At 57.4% G+C, this 19462-nt stretch overlaps 2 protein-coding genes across 2 annotated transcripts; one reads left to right on the top strand and one right to left on the bottom strand.

Annotated features, from left to right (window-relative positions):
* Positions 1-844: 844 nt before the first annotated feature.
* On the top strand, positions 845-8027 carry CD300A (CD300a molecule; the record flags this gene model as incomplete). Its single annotated transcript, XM_084238053.1, has 7 exons — positions 845-1151; positions 1866-1962; positions 4017-4111; positions 4201-4239; positions 6414-6451; positions 6894-6989; positions 7893-8027. The coding sequence occupies 7 exons, from the start codon at positions 845-847 to the stop codon at positions 8025-8027; spliced, it is 807 nt and encodes a 268-aa protein (XP_084094179.1).
* A 5649-nt stretch (positions 8028-13676) lies between these two features.
* On the bottom strand, positions 13677-19302 carry LOC311173970 (CMRF35-like molecule 7; the record flags this gene model as incomplete). Its single annotated transcript, XM_084238054.1, has 4 exons — positions 13677-13821; positions 14385-14457; positions 16182-16511; positions 19263-19302. 4 exons carry the CDS (start codon positions 19300-19302, stop codon positions 13677-13679), a joined length of 588 nt encoding a protein of 195 aa, XP_084094180.1.
* Positions 19303-19462: the final 160 nt, after the last annotated feature.

Consider the following 19462-nt stretch of genomic DNA (forward strand, 5'->3'; position numbering starts at 1 on the left):
GTGACATAAACGCAGACTCCTCGGGTGCCCTATCCACCTGATCCCCCTTGGCTGTTTCCAAGAGTCTCAACAAACATCACACCTGGGGCAGGATTGGGGAGGCCTTCACTGCTGAGCTGCTGCCCCACAGCCCCGAGAGGAGGTCCTGAGGGGCCTCAGGAGAGGGACTGTAGCAGTTTTGGGTGGCCTGAACTTGAACTGGAGGCCGCCCTTTTGGGGTTGATCACATATTTGCAAGGGGGGCACAGAGAGTGGGGAAGTGTCCTCTGCCTGGTGATGTCCGCCTCACTCCTTGCTCTGCAGCTTGGGCTGTGGGAACTATCTGGGGAAAGAGCAGATAAAACCCAAAGCATGATACACAGAATATGAGCTTCCCCGAGAAGGAGCCACAGGTGCTGGGTGGACTGAGGAAGTCCCAGGATGCACCAAAGACCTCCACAAATTGGGGGGGCTGAGAACTCAGCAGGGGGCACAGTGCTAGGGAGCTGGGGGTTCTGCTCACACCCCTCAGGAGGGCACAGACTGAATGTGACCCTGCTTCCGACTTCTGAACTGCTCACGGCTGGGGTGGTGTTTGGGGGGATCAGGGTGCTGGGCTGAGTTCTTATGGTTTGGAGGTGGGAGTCCCTGGTGGGTGAGAGATGGGCAGCAGGAAAGAGGGGTGGGATCTGGAGGAAGGGGCTGCTGTGATTAGAATCTCAGGAGTGACCCCCAGGTGTGATCCGGTTGATGGGGCAGCTGACAGGAGATGGGAAACTTTGGGGGTGTCCCCAGGTCCAGACAGCCACCCATGGAGGAGGGGCACATGTGTTTTCCAGGCTGTTGGTGTCTGTTCTGCCCCCGCATGGTAACGGGCTCTGTGGGTGGATCCCTGAGCGTGCCGTGTTGCTATAAGGACGAATCCGCAGGACATGTCAAGTACTGGTACAAAGGCACATCTTGGACATCAGGGGAAAAGATCGTGGAGACCAGCAGGTCAGAGAGAGAAGGGAGGCGCGGCCGCGTGTCCATCAGGGACCATCCAGCCAACCTGACCTTCACAGTGACCGTGGAGAACCTCACGGAGGCTGATGCAGGAATTTACCTGTGTGGGATTGACATACGTACATCATTAGACCCCACGTACCAGGTTGAGGTGTCTGTGTCCCCAGGTGAGTCCTAACCCCCACCCCCACGCTTTATACCAGCCGCCGAGGAGTCTCAGGTAGGAACAGCAGTGGCAGGAATCGGATCAGAGACTCGAGCGAACTGTGTGTGTGTGTGCATGTGTGTGCATGTGTGTGTGTGTGTGAAGTGGGGGAGGGGTCAGGAAGGCTTCCTGGAGGAGCTGGCCCCTCTGTCAGCCTGAGGGGGGAGGTGTCTGTCAGGTGAAGGGGAGGTGAGATGCAGAGTTTGTGAGGAGAGAGGAGCCCGCGTGCATCCGCCCACAGAAATGGGGAGCTTGCAGGGGCAGGTAGGAGCTGGGCAGAGTGGCAGGGGGTGGTGACCCTGCTGAGCACAGGGGCACTCTAACAAATGCGAGTCAGCTCACGGTATAGACGTAGACGTGTCTGTCTGGCAGCTGCAGTGGCTGTGGCTGGAGGGGGAAGAGACTGGGGTGCGGAGGTGACTTAGGGCCTCTCCAGAGGGCCTGCCCCGCCTGGGCAGGATGAACTCGGGACTGTGGGTTCAGTAAACATGTCTTATTTGGAAATAATTGGCCCAAGAGGGTGACTTTGGCCTTGGGGTCCTGCCCCCTGTTAAGTTAGCATTTCCTGTGAAATCAGCTCAAAAAGGCATGGCTGTGAGATTTATGGGGAAGATCCCTGGTTTGATTTGTGTTTCTTCAGCACCAACGTCAACCCCGCTTACAACTGCCACTACAGTCACCACCTCGACAACCACAACGCCGATGACCAACCTGACGTCCACTGCCCTGGCCACCCACAGCACCAGTCAGGAGGAACCCCGGCAGAAACCTCAGTAAGGTGGATCCCCGTGTCTGGAGGTGCCTGCTCCTCCGGGGAGCCCACGACGGGCCCCTCCTCCCCTGGTCCAGCGGGGCGGGGTCACATTGCTGAGGTCTGGGGACCCCTGCCTCCTTTGTGCCAGCCAGGTTGGAACCTGCGGCTGAATCCCTAGCTTGTCTGGGTGAGGCCTCGCGGGCCGGCTCTGGCTCCAAGGGAAGGCTCGGGCTGGAGAGAAGCTGGGGGTGATGGGAGGAAGGTAACAGGTAACAGACCCTGCCAGGGTCATGCAGACATATGGGATTCCAGGCTCTCAGTTCTTCATCTAAACTCAGGATTCTTGAACTTTGGGGGTCGCAACCATTAGGGAAATCTGACAGCACTTAGAGATTCTCTCCCCAGAAAATGCTTGCAGTCATAAGCCATTTCTGGGGTTCAGAGACCTCCCCTCACCCCGCTTGACACTACCTGGTGTCTGCAATTCACTTCCACACGGAGCCCCTGAAGTTAGCACAGGCCCCACAGGGTAAGAACTCAGGCCCACAAAACCTCCTGACTTCAGATGCAAGAGCAATTTAGGGGTACCTAAGCCATCATGACTTTGGCTACAAATTAGGGGGTCCCCGTGACCCCCCTTGGGTTTGATAATTGGCTGGATAACTCACAGAACTCAGGAAAGCACTATACTACGATGACAGCTTTATCATAAAGGATCAAGAGTGGGACCAGCCATATGCAGATAGGAATGCAGATAGGAAATGCAGATAGGAAGAGTCTAGAAGGGTCCCCTCTCCGGGGGAAATCCAGGTGCATTACCCACTGGGGCAACATGTGCCCCTGGAAGGGCTCCCCAAGCTTCCACATTCAGAGTTTTTACTGGGGCATCATTAAATGGGCACAACTGATTAAACCATAGGCCACCCCAGCCCTGCACTCCCTGAAGGTCAGGCTGGCTCAGAACTCCCGTCCCCAGTCACATGGCTGGTCCTTCTGTGACCCATCCTAAGTCATCTCATCTCTAAACATAAACTTGGGAGTGACCCAAGGGGCGCATGAATAACAAATCACTCCTATTACTAAGGAAACCCCAAGATTTAGAGCCAGGAGCAAAGGCCAGTGAGATTCCTTATGCTCTGACCCCACTGAAGTCCTTCCACAGGCTGCAGGCCATCCCACGCCACAACCTTAATATCCAGCAAGGTCCAGTTCAGGTCTCAGACATGCCACTTCCAGAAACTGGCCTCCAGATACACACATGGGGGCAGAGCTAGGTTTGTGGGTCTGAAGCCTGTGATTTGAGGGGAGGGCATCTTTATGAAAAAGACTAGAGCATCATGGTTGCAAATTAGGCAAGAAATAGCAGACAAAAGCAAGCAAGGGGTTTGGAACAGTGTGTGCGATAAATCCGGGTAAATCTGCTGTGCTTGTCCACTCCCAGAAGGCAAAGCTGTAAGGTGATTTTTGCAACAATGTGTGTAAATGCAAAAGACTAGAGGAACCGCCCGTTCAGTGGAAAGAGTTAAACACTTAGGTCTGTCCATGTGTTGGAATACTATACAGCTATAAAAAAGAGCGGGGCGTGTCTTTATGAACCAACATGAAAGGGTCTCCATCATGTGTCAATCAATACTTGTGTCAATCGACATTTAGTCTATAGCAGATGGCATTCTGTGTGGCCAGCCTGAATGTTCTCATCTTAGCATAAACTTGGGTGTGACCCCACGTGGTATGGTGGAGGCTCTATGTCTAGTCTTGGCATGTAGTGAGGTTGCATCATCCAGGTCTGCGTGTTTCTCAGAATGTTTGATACCTGACTATATTAGGTGATGTCTGGCATTTATACTGTGCCTCTTTTGTGTGAAAAAAGGAGGAAAATAATGTACATGAGTATTTTCTTGTATCCAAATGACGAGTTTCTGGAGGCTTCTTAAGGATGTGTGGATGTGGGGGTAACTGCTAGAGAGAGGTGTGTAAAAAGATTTCATGCTCTTTTTTTTTTTCAATTTGGCCGTATCTGGGCATTGGAACAAGGAGGGAAAGCATCGTGCCCCCCCATCTGTGTCCCCCCAGGTCCCCCGTGCTGCTTTCCCTGTTTGCCCTTGTGCTGCTTTTGTTGCTGGGGATCTCGCTGCTGGCCTGGAGGATGATTCCAAGGCAGGTCAAAGGTGAGTTAGCTCCCGGCGCCCCTGTGTCCCCAGGTGGGCAGGGCCTGACCACACCCTGTGGTGTTCGGGGCTCTGTCCTTGTTCCCCAGAACAAGCACTGAATGCAGGCCCTCGGCAGCAGGTCCTGGGTAACCCTCAGGGCTGGCCCAGAGGAGGTGTCCCAGAGAGAGGCATTTCCCACATTAGAGCCTGGGGTGTTTGCTCTGGGAGGCTGTGTCTCTCTTCTATTTAAAACCCTCAAAAATCCAAGCCCCTCAAGACAGTCACCGCCCCCCACAATCTGGCCTCCCGCCCTGGAAAGCAGCCGTTTCCAATTTCTTATGACTTGGCAAAAGCCATGACCTGCTGCCCCGTCTGCATTCCCTCTGGAAACCTGGGGTGCCCTTGTGCTCACCCTGATGGGCCCCAAGGGCTGCCCTCAAACTTCATTTTCTGGGACCTTTTCCTGACCCCCCAAAATAGCTCACCCCCTGGGTGAACCCCCATCCCTGCATCATCATGATCAGGGTCCCCGCTGGAGAAAGCACACAGTAGGTATTTTGCAGGTTAGCACATTATTTAGCATCTTGGTTGCCATGGGCCCCCAGGGAGTCCAGGTGTTGTCCTTGGGGTGGCCGCTCCCCTCTGAATAGGAGCTCGGGGACACCAAAGGCAAATTGAGTAGCTGACAGAGCGTGGCCTCTGGCTGCTGGCTGGAGGCCCAGGGTCCCCCGGAGGGATCTTGGCCTGAGATCAGCGAGGCGGAGGGGCCCTGCCTGCTCTGAGGTTCTGGGCTCCCGAGCAGAGGGCTCGGGGTGTTTGTCTGTTGGGGTGTTTGTCTATTGTCAGTGAGTTAAGCCTTTCAAAGGCTGCAGGGGGGCGGGTGGGGTGCTCCCTCCACAGCTGCAGCACCAACAAAGAGAGGGTGCAGACTGGGGAGGGGGACTCACTCTCAGCTCCAGCCACCCCCTGGGGGTGCAGCCCCCAGCACACGGGGCGTTTTGAGAGGAGCAAAAGCCCGTGCTGGGAACAGAAGCCCTTCCTCCTCCCCACCCCGTGTCCTGTCTCCTTCCCGTGCGCCTCGGTCACGAGGAGGCTGGGGCTTTCCCGCCTGACGGCCTCGCCCTCCGCTGTGAGTGTCCTCCCTGCCCTTTCACCTAGAAAGCTCCCCTTGGATAAGGAGCTTGCGGTTCTGTCGAAAATTGGAAAAATAAAGGCACAAGGAAGAATCTAAGTTCCCCGCACTAAAGTGAAAGCCCCACAGCAGACAGACCCCCCCCCCCCAGGAGCAGGCTTGGGGCCTCCTCCCTCTCCCCACCCCCCTACACAGGCCAGGTCCCCTCCCCTTCAGAAGGCCTGTCGGGGCGGGGGTGGGGGGGGCGCGGGGGCAGCACCTGGACCATGTGTTTTGGCTGCAGGTTCTTGAGTCAACTGACAGGGATGGGCAGGCGCGTCCCTCGGATGTGGTCCTGCTTCTAGCCTTTGACCTTAGGGTCCTCTGGGGGCAGAACTGTCTCTCCCTGCAGCGTCCAGGGCTGCTGGCTGTGGGCTTGCTGGCCAGGCACCTGCACCAGCCACCCTCGCTGTGTGTGCATCAGCTGCTCCCACCCCGGGCGCAGAGGCGGGGTGCAGGGAGCTGGGCGTCAGGCAGGGCTGCGAGCCCCGAGCTGTGAGCCCTCGCGGCTACCGAGACTCCTGTCCATGAGGGGCACACCCCAGGCCAGGGGGCCACAGGGGCGACCAATCCTCCCGCATGGCACGTCCCAGGCAGGCCTGGCCTCTGCGAGGACACTTGTGTTATTTTTATTTCTAGGTCTTGTTGAAACACAGATTTCCCGGCATTTCTGAGTCAGTTCATCTGGGTGGGGCCTGCGGAGCCACATTTTTTATTGTGGTAAAAGGCATCTAACATAAAATGTGCCATCTTCACCATTTTGGGGTTCACAGTTCAGTGGTGTCCAGTCCCATTGTTGGGCAAGAGACCTCCAGAACTTTCCATCTTGTCTGCAGGTTCTTCAAGAGGCCCTTTCCTGCCCTCTCCCATCCGGACGCTCTTATGTATTTTTTGTATTTTGAGAACTAGCTTGGTTTGGGTCTCCCCAGGATGCTTTCCGGCTTGTTCCTTTATATGTGTACCCACCCACTCCCTCCATGCCTCCCTCCCTCCCTTCCACACCGCAGGCCTGAAGTGGTAAGTCCCCCAGACCACCGTCTCTGGGGAAATACTTTCCTGCAGGTGAATCTTAGGGTCACATCTTAGGGACCCCCCCTCTCTGCCATTATTCTGGGGTTCCATCTCCTTACTCTCCTCTTTTCTCTTTAGCTGCTAAGAATTCAGGGCCACTGCAGAACCCCAGTCAGGTAAGAATGGGGGCAGCAGGAGGGGTGTTAGGTGGCCAGGCAGGAGCACAGGAGGCTGTGGGCTCCCCTGGGGTGGGGAGGTCTGGTTGGGGCATTGCTGGTTGACTGGGATGCTTGCCCGGAGCACATAGAACGATGCCAGGGGGACCTGGTTACCAGGTCCTGTCTCCAGCTCTGCCAGCCTGTCCCTCTCCCCAAGGAGCCTGCGGTGAAGGAGGGTCCTCCCATGCTGACCTGGGGGCATTCAAATACTGCCCCGAGGAGTCTGGGGGCAGCAGGGAGGGGGATTGGGGCGGGCAGAGCAGAGAGGTGGGGGAGGGGCTTCACCCACACATAGAGGGAGGGGCCAGGTCTGCAGAGAGGCAAGGAGAGAGGGCCCTCTGGGCTGGACGGCAGAGGGTCTCCTGGACCCCCACCGAGACCCTATACCCCTGCCCACCAGGGTGAGCCCTGCTATGCAAATATGGAGCTGAAGACACTGCCCCTTCAGAGCGAGCCCAGGCACCCCCCGCAGGTGGAGGTGGAGTACAGCACGGTGGTAAGTGCAGGCCACCTGGCATGGGGACCCTGGGGACCACACAGAAAATGGGGTGAGTGTGGATTTTGGCAGAGCTTAATGTCATTGTGGCTGGGGGGTGGGATGGGAGATGAGGTGCTATTGGGACAATCCTGACAGTCCATAAGGGGCAGCACGGATTAAGCACCTACTGTATACCTCACACCCCACGGTAAAGCCTGTGACTTCTTGCTCTTTGGGTCTCAGCATCTCTTTGGTATCAACGCTGCTTCCCAGGTTTTGGTCGGTGGCCCCTAAGTCAACCCTTAGACACAGAGCTGCCCCCAGGTTGTGATCTGCCTGGTGGTGGAAGAGCTCGGGCTGAGGCCAGCGAGGGGCGAGGTAGTGGAAAAGATGGGGATGGATTTTTTTTTAAGATTTATTTATTTATGCATACGGGAGCTGGGGCGCAGGCCAGAGGTGTGGGAGGTGAGAGGATACGCCAGACAGAGTGGGGAGCAGAACAGGTGGATCTACTGAAATACACTGCTGAGGGGAGCAGCGGGCAAGACAGGAGAGGTTTGCTGTGCCATGGGGGTAGCTCCCTGGCCAAGAAGTGAACTGTGCTGCAGTGGCTGTTGACACTTGATAGTGCTGGGACTTAACCCCTGCACCACCAGGGAGGCCCCAGACAGGGGCGGATTTAAGCCTGAGACTTAGACATGACCCCCAGGACAGCGACATCCTATTTTCCCAGTGGGGTGGCCAAGGTGTCAGCGTGGGCCACAGCGTGCCTGGTGCTCTGTGCCGTGTCTCACCAGGTGGGGTGCAGCAGGTGGTGGACAGACCTTATGAGAGACAGAGGCCCTGGCCGAGGGGAAGACTGGAGCCCCTGCTCCCCAGGACCCTGAGCTGCCCCCCTCTTCCCTGACACTCTCTCTGCAGGAGGCCCCCCGGGAAGAGCTGCTCTACACCACCGTGGTGTTTGATGCCCAGAGCCAGGATTCTGCGGACAGAGGGCTGCCCCCCCAGAGGCCCACGCAGCTGGAGCCCATGTACAGCGTGGTGAGAAGGACCTGAGCCTGAGGCGGCCTCGCCCTGGAGGCTCCGGGCGAGCACCTGGCCCTCGGCCTCTCTAAGTCCCCTCCCCGGTGGTGGAGGAGGCAGCTGGGCTCCCTTGGGTGTCCATCGGGCACTGTGAGTCCGCAGGCTTCTTTGAGGACCAGCAGGAATGGGGTTCTGGAGGGACCCGGGGGACCCCTCGACTCTGCGGGCGCGGCCCCTGTCGCCCCAGGCAAGCATGTGGCTCCGGTGGTGCCCACAGGAGCTTTGTAACCCTCAGCACCTGGAAGTGTCTGGAATGCCAGGGAGCAGGGAGTGGGGTGAGCTGGCAGAGAGCCAGGAACAGAGCTGGCTCTAAATGGACATTTTGGCCTCGACCACGGGGGAGGAGCCTGCTCCCGAGGCTGCAGGGCCCCAGGACCCGCGTCCTGCTGGACTCTGGTTCATTTTATATAAGAGAGAGCAATAAAACTTAGAACATCTTAAGAGCGTGGAGAAAAATTACTGAAACGACCCCTCCTCCGCGCCGGCAAACTGAAGGCCTGGCTCGGGGCCCAGCTGAGCAGGAAGCCTGGGGGGCGGGGGCCAAGGGCTGGGCTCCCGGTGATGTGGGCTCTGGCGGAGGGGCCGGTCACAGCGGGTCCTGTCCAGGCCAGAAACGCCGAGGCTCTTGCCTGCAGATCTGACCCTTGGTGCCGGCAGCCCCGGGCCTGCTTTCAGCCTCGCTCGCCTCCTTCGGGCTGTGCAGAAGCGCAGGGATTTCCTTTTACTCTCAGCAAAGTCTCGACCTGTTTCAATAAAGCAAGGGGTGTGTTTCACCTAAGTCAAGGGCTTTTGATCACCGACATGACAACGAAAGTGTGCCTTTTGAGCTGTTTTCTCTAAGATGTGGGTTCATGGTTTCTAGAAGATTCCTCCGGGGTAAGTGGCCCCCATCCTTTGTTAACAAAGTGGAAAGGGTCTGCTCTGGTGGTTTCTCTGGATCTTTAATTATTTGCAACCGCATGAGTCACCCAAACACTTCCTCTCTCTTTTTACTAACGTTCTCCTCCGATGGAAAAGGGGAACCAAACACAGACACACACCCATACAGATAAGCACAGACATGGAGACACACAGACACACACACATACAGCTACGCACAGACATGTAGACACACACAGACACACACACAAAGTCTCCAGGAGGAGCCCGGGTGAAACCTGGCGGGGCAGGTGCCTCCATCCCAATGACTTGCATGGGAACAAGTCATTGGGTCCCTCCATCCCTCCAGCTTCTGGGCCCCTCCCCTGTCTCCTGGCCTCAGTGTGCAGGGAGGTTGCCTGAGTTGGCACAGTGTCCTCAGGGGAGCGACCGGCACTGTCCCTGCACTGGGGACACGGCCCCCAGCCTGAGCCCCAGTGGCCCAGTCTCCTTCCTCTTTGTGTTTCACAAAAGCACATTCAGCGCTGGCCTGGCATCCCGCGTTAACAAAGCTTCCCCATCTCCGCAAGCGTCCGTCTTTTTTGAGTGATCTTTTTTTAAATTGGATTTTTAAAAATTTCTTTATTTTTCACAATTTGCAACCAAAGCTTGAATCCCCAAACTGATCACAAAACATAGGACCAATGACAGCATGAGAAAATATCTTGCACAGCGACTCAAAAGCTCAGCTCCACAAAGTACCAGGCTGGCGTCTGGTGTGGTCTCCAGTTTCCAAATAAAGAATGTTCTGAAGCGCTATCTGCACTCACATGCAGCGACCGCAGAAGGAGCTGAGGCCCTCAAGGAAAAAGAAACTAACTTTCTTGAAATTTTGTAGATTCTACACCAGCTGGGCATCTTCGACCCAGCGTGAAGATGAGCTGGATTTCTTTTCTTTTTTAAAAAAAGATTTATTTTTTAAGCCAGAAAGAAAAAGAAAAATACCAGATGGTCTCACTCATAGCAGGAATCCAGAAAACTTAAATAAGGGACCAGGAAAATGAACAACTATAAGAAAGTGAAAATCAAAATCAACAAAAAACTGAGAACCAGAGACACTCTATGGGGGGTGGGGAGGGATTGGGGTCAAAATAAGGGGGTTGCAATTGTATGGGGAATATAAAAATAAAATTTATTAATAAAAAAAGATTTATTTTTTATTTATTTATGCATACAAGAGCTGGGGTACAGGCCAGAGGTGTCGAGGGTGAGAAGATTCACCAGAGACAGAGTGGGGAGCAGAACAGGCAGATCTACTGAAGTACACTGCTGAGGGGAGCAGGGGAGACAGGAGAGGTCTGCTGTGCCATGTGGGTAGCTCCTGGCCTGCGATCACACTCAGGCTGCAGTGGCTGGTGATAGCTTGAGAGCGCTGAGAACTTTAACCCCTGTGCCCCCAGGGACGCCCTGAGTTGGATTTCTTAAAAGACCTCTAATTGAGTGTTTAATGGGGCACCTTTTAAAATTTTTAAAAATTTATTATTATTATTATTATTTTCACTTGCTGGCTCATATTCACAGTTGCTCTTAAAACTCCTGTTCCACCGCAGCTGCACTGTCCCACCTGGGGAGAAAGGGAAAGTCTTCTATTTTTGCCAGTTCTGTTTCCTATTATTGAACACAGCGATTGTTTTTCAGAACACAGAATTCACCTGCTAGACCACTCGCCCCTTTCGAGTGCACAAGTCAGTGGCTGTCAGCACAGCCAGAGACGTGCCAGCTCCCCGCTGTCTGCTCTCAGCCGCTGTCATGGCTCCCAGAAGCAGCCTGTGCCCGCGAGCCCCCCACTTTCCCTGTGACCACCCAGCCCCGGCCACCAGTCAGCTGCTTTCTGTCTAAGGAGTTGCCACTTGTGGACTCTCCAGATAAGTGGACTCTCCCAACACGCGGCTTGTGGCTGCCTCTCCCACTCAGCACCGCGTCCTCAGGGCCCTGCCCGTGGCGGCTGGACTAGTGCCCCGTTGCGTTTATGGCTGAATCTGAGGTGCTTGGTATGTGCGTGCATGGGAACAAGTCACGGGGTTGCTGGCATTTCCCTTCACAGCGCTCCACCTGGGGGCAGCATGGAGCCTCGCCCTTGGCCCTCCCACTCCAGGAGGCCGAGAGGAAGGCTGGGGACAGCCTCAGAATCCACCATCTCCAACTCCTGCCTCGCCTCCCCTTTTTAAAGGTGAAATTAAATTTTAGGAGTATATTTGTTATTTCATCTATTTAATAGTATATTTGATTTAATCCAACACTCAAAAATATTATCATTTCAGCAATATTGGGGATTTTCAAATTCCTTTTCTTTTCATGATAAATCTTCAGCACCCGGCGTGGGCTGGTGATTGGATTAGGCTGGTCAACCTGCGCTGACCCGGCCCAGCGGTGACCTGACGGGTGGGGCTCCGGGGACTTTTCAGAGGCTCTGTGTTTGCGGATGACCCTGTCTGCTGGGTGCTCAGCCGAGGATGATGACATTGCTGACAGTGACGCAAAGATCAGGAAGGAACTTGCCTCACGCAGCCAAGCCCAGGGCATCCCAAGACCAAGCAAACCAATGAAAACCCGGGGTGAACGGTTACCAGTGACGTGAGAGAGGAAGCTGTGGCAGCAGGAGCCAAAGGTCCTTACAGAGACACTTGTGTTTGGGGATAAACTGCAGGGTTTTGGGGACCAGCAGACTCGGAGACTCTTGAAAGCGAGGAGCCGAGCTGGAGACCCCACTTAAGACCAGGTGCTGGCGGAGGGACCAGGTCCTGGTCAGACAGTGGCCTGGGCTTTACCTGCTTGTGAATAAAGGGAAATGATTGTAAAAATAATATTAAACGCCTTTCTCTGCTGCATCTTCAGGGAGAACAAGTTACCATCATGAGAGTAATAGTCTCCTTTGAGAACTGTAAGTCGGGGGCTGAGGTCCAGAGAACAGGGAGATGTTGTGCAAAGGTTCAAACTGTGAGTTACCAGATGAATAAATGTGGAGGGCTAGAGTAGCGTGGTGTCTGCAGTGAATCCCAGATTGTATGTTTGAGGTTTGCTAGGAGAATAAACCTGAAATAGTCTCTCCACACCCAAACAGCCCCCAACAATAACAGCCCCCAACAATTACTCGATTGTGGGGGTCATTTCACAATGCACGTGTGTATTAAATCCTCACACTGTGTAGCTTCAAAAATCACATTGTTCCCTTTAAAAACACACAATTTTTTTTTAAAAGATTTATTTATTTGTTTGTTTGTTTATACAAGCACTGGGTACAGTCAGAAGCGCGGGAGGGCGAGAGAATTCACCAGAGCCAGAGCGGGGAGCAGAGCAGGCAGAAGGACCGAAGTACATTGCTGAGGGGAGCAGCGGGCGGCAGGAGAGGTCTGCGCGCCATGCGGGACCCTCCTCCGGTGGCCGGGGAGCAGCCGGGGAACGAACCGGCGCTGCAGAGGCTGCGGGCAGCTTCGCAACCCAGCGCTCAACCGCTGCGCCACCGGGGAGGCCCTAAAAACACACAATTTTATTTGTCAGTGATACCCAGTAAAGCCGGGGGGCGGTGTGTGGGGGTCACATCTCAAGTGGGACTGCTTCTCCTCGCGTGACCCCGTCCCCAGGCGACTGAGCCCAAGGTGGCCCGAGGGAGGCGCCCGCAGGAGCAGGTCACTCGCGCAGACGTTTTCATGATTGAGCCGATCACACAACTTCGGTTCAGAGAGGGTCGTAGCTCCCGAGACTGTTCTAACGAAACTATTTAAACCACATTATTTCCAAGAGGTGTCTTTTCCCTCAGACCTTTCCATGATGCCCTCCCTGACCTTGAGGCAGTTTCTGAGGCTCAGCAGCCCCGGGGGGCGGGAGGGGAGCTGAGCAGTGAGAGAAGTGAAGGCCAGACCCCAAATTACAGCCCCCAGGAAGCCCATGCTGAGAGGTAGGGGCAGGGAGCTGGGGGGGCTGCCCGAGAAGGAGGGGGGAGAAAGAGGAGGTGTAGAAGAGGTGGGGGGAGGGGTGGGCAGGGGTGGAGAGGGGGGTGGGCAGGGAAGGGGGGGCAGGTAGGAACAAGCCCAGCACTGGCTGACCTCTCACCCCAGAACGGGAGCTCACCCCATAATCACCCTCCTGGGTGTGTGCCTCAGTCAGGGCCCTCATGAGCACGAACCATCAAAGCCAACCCAGCTAGCTTAGGAAGCGCGGGCTTTAACATCTCCCGCAGCTGGAGGGGAGTGTGCTGGGAGCTGCTCCCAGGAACGGCGGGACCAGGGACTGGGCCGGCTGCGCCTTCTGCGTCTCTCTCTGTCTTTCCTTGTGTCTGTCGCCAGCCCTCTGCTTCACTCCCCCCGCACCCCCCCCCCCGCACCCCTGCTGCTGTCTCTGTGCTGGGGTCCTGGCCCTGGGCCCTGATTCCTCCAGCACAGTGGGGACACGGCCGTCCACGCTCGGGCTCCACCCAACAGCTCAGGACCATGGGCCCAGGCCTGGTGGGGAGTGTGTGTGGCCCCAAAGGCTTGCTACCCACAGCAGGGGGAACGAGGTGGTGGGCCTCCAGGAGGAGATGTCGGGACTTGATGGACGGCCCCTGGCTGTGTCCCTGAGCTCACAGGGCAGGGAGGGTGCTGGGCAGCCCCAGGGCCTGGCCTCAGACGCTGCCTCCTCCCAGGCTCCAGAGCCCTGTCTCCGCTGGAACCGGGTCCAGGGTTGGGAGTTTCTTTGCATCCGTCTCTCTGCGGAGCCGGGTCTGGGTCAGACGTCCAGAGGACAAGGTGGCAGCGATGGGCTCCCCGCACCGCTGCTCAGGGCCTGACGAGGCGGCTTCAGCCAGAGCACGGCTCCCACCACAAGGAGCAGGATCGGCACCTTCACGAACGCCAGGAGTATATAGTGGGTCCTGCCAGGGGGATAGAGCGGTCAGAGCCTTGACTTGGTGGGGCTGGCGGTCAGCTCAGAGCAGCCTGTGACCCTGGCCCGGCAGCCCCGCTCCAAAGACCCCACAAGCCTCTCCAGGGCCCAACCGCTTGGTCACCCCTGGGACTCCCTCTGCCCAAAGTACCTCCCGGCCCTGTAGAGGTGGCTGCAGGTGACCTGTGCCAGGCTGTCTGTCTGCGGTGTCCTCGCTGCTCAAGCCCACAGAGCCAGCTCAGATGCTCAGCCACCCCCGCCAAGGCCTGATGCCTTGAGTTGATGGGGGTCCTGGGGATTCACATCCTATCTCCCCATTGGCACCCCCTAGGGCATCGGTGTTTTTTGGTCCACCAGGAGCGAGGGGAAGGAGCTGTTCACAGCTCTGTAAAGCACTGCAGGTGAGGGCTGGCGGGGCCTGACACCGGTAGGGGTGCGCTTGAGACCTTGATGCCAGCATCAGGTGACCCACAGGGGCAGGAGGGTGCCCAGGCCTGGCTGCCCCATGAGAGGCCCCAGGTAGAGGCAGGAAAAAGGGCCGCAGCCACTCACCTGCTGTAGGAGCCGGGGACCTCTGTGTGGTTGTTGCCAATTATCTCGAACTGTGTGTTCATTAGTGTCCCCTCTAGACACGAGCAAACAGCCGCAGGTTAAGGACCCTGGGTGGGGGTGCAGCTCACCTTGCCACTCCCACCCTGCTAGGCCTCCTCCCCCTGGATCGGGAAGCTTCGACCTTTTGGATATGACCCTCACATTCAAGTGGGAGTCCTCTGGGCCACAGCACGGCCACTTCATCCACCGTGTCCAGGGGGAGCACGAAGCAAGCCCTGGACAGGAGTGAGCACCGTAGCTTACTTGGGGAGTCCTTTGCATGTTCCTTCCTCGCTCCCCGCTAAGTGGGGCTATTTGTGGGGTGGGGGTAGAGGGGTAATCCTAGGTCCTTTCTGCTCAAGCAGTGCCTGAGCAGAGCTTGAGAATGGCGGCTGCAGAAATTAGACACCTAGTTATTGGAGTGTTATGAGGGGGAAGGACTCCTGAGGGCTGGTGGATAACAGGGCACAGCCGGTCAAACAGGGACTATGACGATGGAAACATCTTCAGGAGACGCTAGGAAGGCAAGTTGTGGTGGGAGGCTTGGGCATGGATTCCCCAGACCAGCTGGGCACAGAGGACGCACGACCTCCTTTGACCTGACCCCAGGCCTGGCAAACACTTTTCTGCAAGGTCAAGGCCTTTGGTAATGCTGGGCAGCTCCTGGCTGAGCCCCTGTGACTGCAGCCACACAGATCCTCTGGGGAGGCCCCTGATCACGTTACAGGTGGGTGCACCCTCGAGTCTCTCCCCCAAGACCCGCAATGCCTGTCTCCCTGAAGCTCCCCATAAGGTACATTTTTAGCCTGTCTGGGACCCTGCTCCCAAGTCTTAATCCCCTTTCTGTCCCCAGATGGTGGTTTCCCCTGCTGGGCAGCTGGGGGACATTCTGCTGGGCGGCCCTCTCTGAACACCAGCCCGCAGCAGCCCCAGGCCTCTCTCTGGTTCCTACAAGCAGGTTTGTTCTACAGGCAGTGCTGCCATTTGCACACCACCATCTGGGCTCAGAAGTGACCAGGCCCCCCAATGCTGGGTGCAGGAGGAGGGGGGCCACAGCAGCAGGGCTGTGCCACCAGGAAGACCCCAAATGCTCCAGGAGATCAAGGGACAGGAGAGACCCCAGGGCAGGCAGATGTTGACTTTATGGTCAAAGCCTTCCTTCCTCCTAGATGCGTCCTCTGTCACCCGAGCTCCCTCGCGGTCCCTCTTACCCTTGGTCACTCTCATGCAGTCAGAGTAGAGGAGGAGGGTGGTGACTCTGAGAGGGGAGGGGCTGTAAAATACCCAGAGCCACTCTGGGTTGGACGCGGTCCTGGGGTTCAGCAGTAGGACCCCCTCTGCATAGTGGCTGGTCAGGAGTGGGGCCTCAGAGACTGACCACTCCCTGGGGTGGTGCCCTGGGCTCTCTGCAGCTGCCTGAGGCCTTCTGGACCTCCAACCAGAGAATGTGGGGCTGCCAGGGCTGTTCAGCCCCCAAGCGAGCAGAGCTGGGCCGTGGGTCGTGGACGTGGGGGTCCATGTCCCCACCAGCCCTACTGTGTGTTAGCCAGGCGCCTCAGGGACCTGAGGACTGTGATGGAGCAGGCAGGGGCTGCTCCTCCTCGCTCTTTCCACCCTCCGTCACCTGGCCCTGGCCGGCTCGCTCGTGTTCTTCCACTCAGGCCCCTGCTGGCGGGCCCATAACCCTTCTGCCGGAGGGCAGGATGGACAGGGCCCCACAGCCTCAGGGCCTGCCCGTGCAGACGAGAAGGTGCTCACCTGGGCCAACGGTCACTTCAACTTGGGCCCAAGGGTCAAGTCCGGTTTTCTCAATCCCACACCAGTAAGTGCCCGCATCGTCCCGCGTGAGCGCCTCCATGGTCACAGTGAACACACGGTCCTTCTGATGGTCCCTGATGGACACGTTGCCCTTCTTCACCTCCTGCTCCGAGCCGGTGGTTCTAACAAGGATGTTGCAGCTGCCCCAGTCAGCCCCTCGACACCAATACTTCACGTAGGTCTCCCAGAGTGGGTTATAGCGACACGGCACGGTCAGCGAGCCCTGCTCCCCGCCTCTCACAGACCCGGGGCCCTGCAGGGAGAAACACCCTAGAAGACAAAACCAGGCCTTGAGACAGTTGCTTTCCAAATGTACACGACGCCCACCTTTCACTCTGGCAGCGCAGACCTCCCCCGGCTGGCTGCTGCCCGGCGCAGGCCACCCATCGCAGAGACCGTGAGCTCTGGGCCCATGACCACGACGGGTTGGGAAACCTGGGCGCCTTATGTAATTGCTCTGAGCCTCGCTTCCTGGCTTGCAAATAGGACTTGTTTGTGGCCGCTCCGCCTCCACCTTGTCGGCTGTCGAGAGACCGGATGTGTGTCCAAGCCAGACGTCAGAGGTGGCTGCATCAGCCGAGCCCGCCCGCGGCTGGGAGCTCTCCTGGTGCCTGGATCGTGGCAGCAGCACCCCGAGGGGTCCTCAGCTTCTCAGCACGCCCTCCCCTATCACCCCTGCACATCCCTGCCAGGTTGATGGTCCTACATGGTCCCCTGCTCGTGCTCCACTTGCTGTGGGGAACTGGACACCTCTCAGCATCCCTCCTGCGGCCTCCCAGCAATTGGAAAAGCTGAACGTGCTTCTTACACTCTCTGCCAGTCTCTCCCCAGTGCCACTTCCTGCTCCTCCCTTGGCCCCCTGCTTTGCCCTGAAATCACCTCACGTGCCTCTCCCCCAACCCAGGCACCCCCCAGGCAGCTGTGTCTTGGCTCATGTCTTTCCTTCCCCTGAGAGCCCCGTCCCCGACCCCAGCCAGCTTCAGGTCACCCTCTGGGTCTCCCCTGAGGCGTAGCCTTCCTGGCCTCTGCTGCCCTGGCTCTGGGCTGCCGGGACGCGCCGCTGTCTCCATGTCTGTCCTCCTTCTGGAACACTTGGTCCCAAGAACAGAGATTTTGTGTTTGCTCTTTCTTCTTCTCGCCCCCAGCCCTGTGTCTCCAAGCAATAGGTGCCAATAAATTGATGGCTGCACTTGAAAAGTAGTTTCTCAATCGTGGCCCTGGGCGTAATCAGTTCCCTTCTAGGATTAACCGCAATTTCCACACCCGTGGACAACGAGGCCTGAGGATACTGATCTCAGCGCTCACATGGCATGAATGCAGACACCAGCTAAATGATATTGACGTGCTGTTAATGGCTGATGGGGTCCATGACGTGGTAGGAAAGAAAAGAACAAAAAAGACAGTGACAGAAAGAGGTCCCCAAAATAGCATTGTTAGGTTAATAAAAGGCGCCGAACGGGGCATAGGATTCCATTTTTTGTGCCTTTTCTACAGCACACGCAGAGGAGGGAGTCTGAAAATGTGTGTTCTGAACTTTTAGCAGCGTTTAGCGCGGAGATTAGGGTGTGGGGGGTAACTTTCTAATTCCTACATTTCAAAGCAAAGACTGTTTAAATCTCAATTTTTCTTTTCTGTGAATCTGACGTGGAAACTTCCCCATTCACGTCAATTCTCAATGCCTGAGAGCACCGCTGAGGCTGCAGACCCCGGGGAGCGGGGAGCCGGGGAGAGCTCAGAAGGAGGTGCCCTGGGCAGGGGTGTGCAGCGGGCTGGCCCCTCTGGTTCTGCACTACGGGGCAGGGTGTCCAGCTGATGCCCCATGGCCAGGCTGGCTCTGAAATTCCCAGGAACACTTGCCCCACTGCCAAGAGCCGGGCGTCTCTGTCCTGCCACCTGCTGTGCAACTTCCCCTCGGGGTGTTGGGGATCCGCCCACTCAGCAGAAGTGGCAGCCTCTGGAGTGTGGGCCCTCCAGATTTCACCCACCACTTTCCCTCCCTCACTTCCCTGAAGTGAGCCCGGAGGGACCCACAGCTGCTATCGGTGAGGACAGGGAGTCTGCTTTGCCTGCACCCCGATTCCCTTCACCCCTCCCCATAGAATGACAGAGTTGGAGGAGGTGGGGACCCCCATCTATTCCTGCAGCACGGAGGGTCTCAGCCTTCGTCTGGGGGAGGAGCGTGTGTGTGAGCACGTGCGTGGGTGTGCAAGTGTGTGAGAATGAGTGTGACTCTGACTGTGAATGAGAGGCTGTGTGGCTGAACAAGTGTGTGCGAGTGTGTCATTTGTGCATCTGTGCGTATCTGCAAGTGTGAGGGTGTGTACGAGGTTGAGGTGACTGTAGACAGGTGTGGGCTTGACTGCAGGCGGGTGTGTACAGGCCCCCATTGTGCAAGTGGGTTGTGTGAGTGCGCGTGAGTGTGAGCGAGTGTGAGCACACCTCCCCAGGCCCTTCTCCTTGGCCTCCAGGCAAGGTGGACCCTGGGAACAGAGAGAGGGAACAGGTGGGGGCACCTGGGCAAAGCTGGGGCCCGGGGAGGTGCAGCCCTTGTGAATTGCTGTCCTGTGGGAATTCTGGGCCGCTGGAGCCCGTTTAGTGGCCAAGGCACAGGCCATAGTCCAGGGACACCTCCGCCCTGTCAGTGGCCCAGAGTCATCTCGGGGCTCCATCATCAACAGGCCAGCAAGGGCCGCAGAAACCAGGGTGCGCCCCGAGCCCCCGCCTGCTTCCAGCCAGCCCTCTCCGTTCCAGCTCACCTCCGTCAACGCCTCCTCACGGCCTGCCTCGGGTGCTCTTGGCCTGTCCATCTCACCCCCTGAGCATCTGGGGTCCTCTTTCTCATGACCAGTCCTGGCTTACTGTCCCCTTCACGACTTTAGGGGTGAGCCCCGCACAGAGTAGGCCCCCGCGCTGTCGCTGAGTGAGCCCGCAGCCACGGCCCCTGTCCCTGGGGCTCCCCTTGTCCCTGGCGGGCTCTGCGCTGCCCTGTGCTGCCTGCCCCGAGGGCCCGGCCACACTCACCTGGGAGGCTGAGGAGAAGCAGAGTGGGGGGCAGCCACATGATCCTCCTTCCGGGGTGCCGGCCCCTCCGAGCCCTGAGAGCACTCGGGCCCAGGCCACCCTGGAGCTGCGCGGAGCCCGCGGGCACCTCCCGCTCGTCCACACCGCCCCGTCCTTGCTCCTGTGCTTCCTTGTACAGAGCGGGCGTTTCCTGCCTTTAA

Source organism: Talpa europaea (genome assembly GCF_964194135.1).
Source record: "Talpa europaea genome assembly, chromosome: 7".
In the NCBI taxonomy this organism is placed as follows: domain Eukaryota; kingdom Metazoa; phylum Chordata; class Mammalia; order Eulipotyphla; family Talpidae; genus Talpa; species Talpa europaea.